This window comes from Hevea brasiliensis, chromosome 2 (assembly GCF_030052815.1).
Source record: "Hevea brasiliensis isolate MT/VB/25A 57/8 chromosome 2, ASM3005281v1, whole genome shotgun sequence".
NCBI lineage: Eukaryota > Viridiplantae > Streptophyta > Magnoliopsida > Malpighiales > Euphorbiaceae > Hevea > Hevea brasiliensis.
Genome location: NC_079494.1, coordinates 1814137 through 1820269, shown reverse-complemented (window position 1 = coordinate 1820269; position 6133 = coordinate 1814137). Strand labels below are relative to the sequence as shown.

General features: G+C 28.7%; 1 protein-coding gene across 4 annotated transcripts; it reads left to right on the top strand.

Moving 5' to 3' along the window:
- Nucleotides 1-2158: 2158 nt before the first annotated feature.
- LOC110673760 (uncharacterized) lies at nt 2159-5020 on the top strand. Of its 4 annotated transcripts, none has more exons than XM_021836946.2 (4): nt 2159-2388; nt 2521-2560; nt 3281-3636; nt 4239-5020. In XM_021836946.2, the coding sequence occupies exons 3-4, from the start codon at nt 3448-3450 to the stop codon at nt 4977-4979; spliced, it is 930 nt and encodes a 309-aa protein (XP_021692638.2). In that variant the 5' UTR covers nt 2159-2388; nt 2521-2560; nt 3281-3447; the 3' UTR covers nt 4980-5020. The 4 variants fall into 4 exon arrangements, with proteins under 4 accessions (XP_021692638.2, XP_021692636.2, XP_021692637.2 ...); XM_021836944.2 differs by having other exon boundaries at nt 3226-3636; XM_021836945.2 differs by lacking the exon at nt 2521-2560.
- Nucleotides 5021-6133: the final 1113 nt, after the last annotated feature.

Here is a 6133-nt window from a genome sequence, read left to right as displayed (position 1 = left end):
AATTTGTAACTAAAAATTGTAATGGTATTTGACAGAGATATTTTTCTAATTTGATTAAAAAAATATTATTTCATCGGATTGAGGATTATTTGTTTAGATAATATAGAACTCTTATTAAGCGTTATTTCTAAATTAAATTGAATTCCTAATTATAATAGGATTAAGGGACTAATACTAGTACTGTAAAAAGTTTTTTCTACTTTCGTCCATTACGGAGAGGGACTTTAAACTTGTAATTATATGATTTATTTAAAAATAATAAAAAATAACATATCTATGGACATAGTTCTATATATAAAAAATGTGAATCACATAAATTTTGTTACTATGATTGTTGTTTTGTTTCCTTGTAATTTACAAGCTTATGAGGTTTCCAACATCATCTTATCAACTATAAATTATAAGAAAAACATATAAACCATTGTTTACATGTACTGTTTAATTTGGAACAAAACTCCTTTTAATTGGATATAATTTTATAATGATGAGATAAGTGTGTAAATAGAAAAGTAAGCCAAATTTAATGCTTCTAGTCCTTTTTTTTTATCATATAAAAATAAAATAATAGATGAAAATATATTTTGTAGAATTATAATATAAGATGAATGAAATGGAAGAGTGCGGAATATATTAAATGATCATAAAATTTCTCATAAAGTAAAAATTGAGTTATATAAAACTGTAATCAAGCTAATTATATTATATGTGAGTAAATATTAGGTATTTAAGATATTATATATCCACAAAATAGTGTGATAGAGATATAAATATTAAAATAAATATTTAGTATATAAAATATTAGAAATGATCATATCCATAATATAATCACTAATTTTATTAAGTAAAACACAGTCCATTTATGTGGAAAATCAGGAGGATTAGATTGATGAGCCTCCTCATGAGAAATTCTTCCAAGACTCTTGGAGAATTTGAGAGACCAAGATTTAGCCTAAATTTTAAAATGAAAGAAGTTATGAACCAGAATGTTAGCTGTTAAAGGTTCAAGAACTGAGCCACCTGAAGCAAAGCATACGCCTGTTGGAAGATCATTATCAAAGAAATTTCTTGGTCAGTGGTATTTACAGTAGATTTTGCCTGTTGGGTATGCTGGCAAAAGATCACTTAATCACTAATTTATTAGTGTTATTAAGTGAATAAATACCAATTAAGTCAGAGAAAAGTTTTCCATCAGAAAATCTTCCTGTGGCTGTTCCTCCTGGAAAATTCCTTCCATATGGAGGTATAAATAGAGTTAATTTCCAAATGTAATCACATAACTTTAAACACGGTTTTATTTCTATAACACAATTTAATTTATTACAAAAACATTATTCAGCTTTAATTTTTATTTACAGAAAGCAATCATAACAAGATAACGATTGGAATAGAAAATTACGTTTTTGCTCTCTTTTTTGTATTTATATTCCTTTTATATTTCTTTAATAAAAAAAAAAATTTATAATCACAATAAATAAAAAAATTTTATATTTTTTTTGTGATATAATAAACAATTTAATTATTTAATATATTAATAAAATAAATTCATAATTTAAATTACAAATGAAATAAAAAAATTATTATATATATATATTTTTTCCAATTGTGACCAATCGGCTTTTAATGAGAGCAGAGGTCTCAAAATGAGAGATGAGCATTCGGTTCAAATCGAATCGAATCAAATTAAATTGAATTAAATTATGAAAAATTAAATTATATATTTTAGAAATCAAATTAAATCGAAATGAATGAAAAATGGAATCGAATCACTCTATTTTGATTTAATTCTATTTAAACAGATCGGTTTTCATTTTTATTAATTTTTTAATTTAGACTTAATTTTCAAATTATTTAGTCTAATTTTGATTTTAATTTGAACCTAATAATCATTAATTAATGAAATTAAATAATTTATATATATAATTACATATAATTTATAAATTCCCTATAAAAATAAATCAAATAAAAAATCATTTTGATTCGATTTGAATATATAAAATTACAATTTAATTCAATTCAATTTAATCAATTTTTTCTCTTTAAAATCAAGTTGAACTGATTTTTATAATAAAAAACTGAATTAAACTAAATTATTTTAAAAATCAAATTAAAGAGATTCTATTCGATTTAGTTAATTTGAACCAACTCAAAATTGGGCGATCATCAGTGTAATTGGCCATTTACAAAACCATCATTAATCTCTGACTTTGTTATCAAAATCCTCTTGCTGCTCTCCTTTTTCAAGTCCTCTAGGGTTTTTACGTTTTAGAATTCTCTGAAATGGAGCCTGTAGATTTGATGGTAGACAAAATTAAAGGGCTTGCTAAATCTGGCCAAGAATTCGTTGACGGTCTCCTTCATCGCCGGGACAATTCTACTAGCCGAAATCCGGTACTTGGAATTTGCTCCTTTTTCTGCCATTACTGCTTGCTGAATTTGATCACATCTACTGTTTTGCTCTCAGTCACTTGTGCATTTGTAATCCTTTCTTTTTTTTTTTTTTTTTCCTGTTAATTTGATTAGGTTATTGGTGCGGAGAGCTATTGATATCTATAGTGGGAAGGTAGAAATGCATGCTATATTGTACCCTACTTTAAGCCATTTGGATGACTGCATAGTTTTTGGAGCATGCTATCTAGGCTGTTAGAACTAAAATACAACGATCAGTAATGTCCTTTTACCAATTTGCCTCTTCAGTGTTGTTGAAACTGAAAAGGTTCATGAAAGGCCCTCATCTCATAAAGAATGAATCATTATTTAGTAATGGGCTTGTTTGGCCAACTTATTTTTGTGCTGAGTCTATATTTGTTTTGCTTACCAAACCCTTGTTTCTTATGCATTTTTTTTTTTTTTTTTTTTTGCTTTCAATGGCAAATAGCTGACATTTTGCTTGCTGCTATTTTTGGTTCATGGATGACATAGATATTTTCAAATACATTACTCTTCCTTCTTAGATGACTGGTATTGAAATTCACCATGATAACTTTTTTGTGGGTTTGATCTCTTTTCTCCTTGTTATTGTAAGGAGACAAGAGATCAACTCAACTCAACTAAGCCTTTATCCCAAAAAATTTTGGGACAAAGGCTTAGTTGAGTTGAGTTGATCTCTTGTCTCCTTACAATAACAAGTGGATATCTCATTTATGTGTAGATTGTTACATTGAACAGACACTCGTTTTGTGCTTCCAGCTGTTGTAATTTGCATTGATCAATTTTCTGCTTCAATAGGTAACAACAAGCTGAATGATGGAGCTTTACACTGTTCACATTATATTGTTTTCAGATTGAGATCTTGAAGCAGTTGCAATGAGAAGCATTTTCAGAACTAATGGAGCTTAGGGACTGGCAAGACAAGGTTGAACAAATGGTTTCCTTTTATAAAACATCAAGGAGAGGCCCATTTCAAGAAGCCAATACTCATGTGAGGGGAGAGTTTGATGTGCTGGGGCAATGTTATTGTTGGGAAATGTTGACCAACAGCATTACAATGCTCTGGATAGGGCAGGAATTAAAACTGGAATTAATTCAAGGTTCACTTTTGAAACAACTATTCGGGAGAAGGATACTCTTCTAGCAGAGCTTGTGGCAAGGCCAAAACATGGTAGTGAAGTTTCACAAAGTGCTCTTTCTCTGGCAAAGGTATCATATATAGCAAATATTGGTGACTGGTTTTCTGCAATTGCAATCCCAGTAGGGGTTCAATTCAGAGATCTTGGAATCACTAGCAATTCTTTGAATCAGCTATAATCTAATTGTTAGTATTGCTGGTGACCTTCGTTTTTTTGTTCCCAAATTATATTATGTACTTTGATTTCTTTAAATTGATTGTTATGATCTACTCTAAATATGTATTTTTTATGAATCATGATCATTTACCTTGAATATTGCCTTTATTTGATTAGATTTTGTTAAACAATAAATAAAATGCATATAGCTGGTTTCTTACCCTTTTGGAGCTGCAAATGACAGTATAAAATTTTGACTTACGGGCAGTTTTCTTTCTGTTTTTCTTGTGGCTGTTAGATTCCCTAGGCAGGATAGATCAGTTTAATTGTCTAAATTATGGAGCATGGAGCTCTTTCTACTGTGGCTTGTGAATTCCATTTTGTGTCTTAACTGTATTGACAATGACTGTAGATCTCTACTTTATCCCAATGTGTATTTTCTTTGGCTAGTACTGTTAATAATACTTCTAACTGTATCTGTAAAATAATATGGATTTTCTCTTTCCCTTCTGACAGAAAAGGGGCCTGACTGATCTTTCGTATGCTCGGCCACCCCTTTTGAATCAGTGTAATGGTAGTGCAATTGGCTTGACAGTGAGAAAATCAAATGTGACTGCTTCAATGGCTCAGTCGGTTTCTGGATTTGTAGTGCAGCCATGTTCTGATGGAATTGGGCAATGCTTCAATACATTCGGCCAAATTGTCTGTCAACTTCCGAGAGGAATAAAACTCTCACTTTCAGGTGTCCACCAAGTGCCAAGATTATCTAGTCAACATGTCAAGCTTGGGGCCCTTACCATTCCTGTGGCCTTTCTGAAACATCACAAAGCTCTCGAGACAATGATCGACGCATCTGCTCCATTGATAGAAACAAACACCCTTCAGACTTTCTCAACTGGATCTATAGCCATGAATGTGGAGACAGAACTTGATGAGAACACTAGAATTGGGGGTTGGATTGAAATGAACAAATCGAATCCCAAGCAGTTACAATGGGCTGTCAACTTGTTCAATGATTCTGAAGATGAATCTGGATGGGGTATGTTTGCAAGTGGTATAACGGTTGAGGGTTCCAATAACTGGACCCATTTACAGGCTGAATCATACCTAAAATTAAACATGGGGAATAAATTCAGCATAACACCAGGCATTGAATATGCAATGGATGGTAATGCCAGAGAATTTTTGCCCTCATGGTTCGTTCCAACTTGCCCTTCTGATCGATGTGCCAATCCATCTTTGTTCTTTACCATGTAGAACAATTTGGTCAATTGAAAAGTCATTCATTCATTCTTAAATTTTGCGTAGTTACGATCAAATATTATTTGCAATTGCGAAGTTCTGTTGCCAAAAGTGAGGAGAATTTTGGTTAATATTTAAATTTCAAGTATCTAATGGATTTCCAGAAAACAAATGGATATTATTATCTAGACTTTGAATAATAATAATAATTATATAATTTTTTATAATATAATAAATAATTAATTAATTATGAATATTTATAAAAACATTGGATTTTTTTTAAAGCATGATTTTTATTTCAAATAAGTAAAAATTAAATAAAATTTAAAATGTTAAATTAATTATAAAAGTTTGAAAGAAAAATTATATAGCTACAATTTGTTATTTGTTATGAATATTTTTATCAAAAATTTTAAAAAAATAAATTAAAGCTTAAGAATTTTTGTAATGTTAGTAATAATTGAAATAACTTCATCTAAATTGAGAGACCAAGAATGAAATTTAGCGATAAGTTAATTGGCAAACTAATAATAATATGTTATAAGGATTTGAATGATATTAAAATTATGATTTAAGAATTTTTATAAAACAATTTAAAGTTCAACGAAGATAACTTCCTAAGTAAAAATGATTAGTGAAATTAAGACATTTCATTCCCTTTTTTTTTTCCTTTTTAATTCCTTTCACATAAATAAGATAATTAAAAACTAATTATCTCATATTAATAGGGTTTTTATATTAATTAAATATTAATGTTAAACAAATTTTATGCTATAAATTAAAACTTTAAAAACGAAGCTGTTATATTACCATAAGTTCGAAAACAACAAATGAAATTTGCCTCTACTAAATAAAATAAAACTTATTATTGAATTTTATTTTCCCACAAATATATATTAATAATATTTGAATTTGAATGGTTACTATTTCAATTGTGATATATAAAAATATAATTACTCATATATAAAATTATAAAAATTAAAAAAAAAACTATACATAATTATTTTTTATATTTAAAATAATAAATTTTTATGGTATAAGGAGTATTATTGAAATATTTTATAATTTGTCTTTCTAGGAATATAGTAAAATGGGCTAGCAAAGCCCACTTAGCCCAGCCCAATAGACAAATCTAGGGCTATTCATTGCTTAGTTGTCTGTCTCTGATA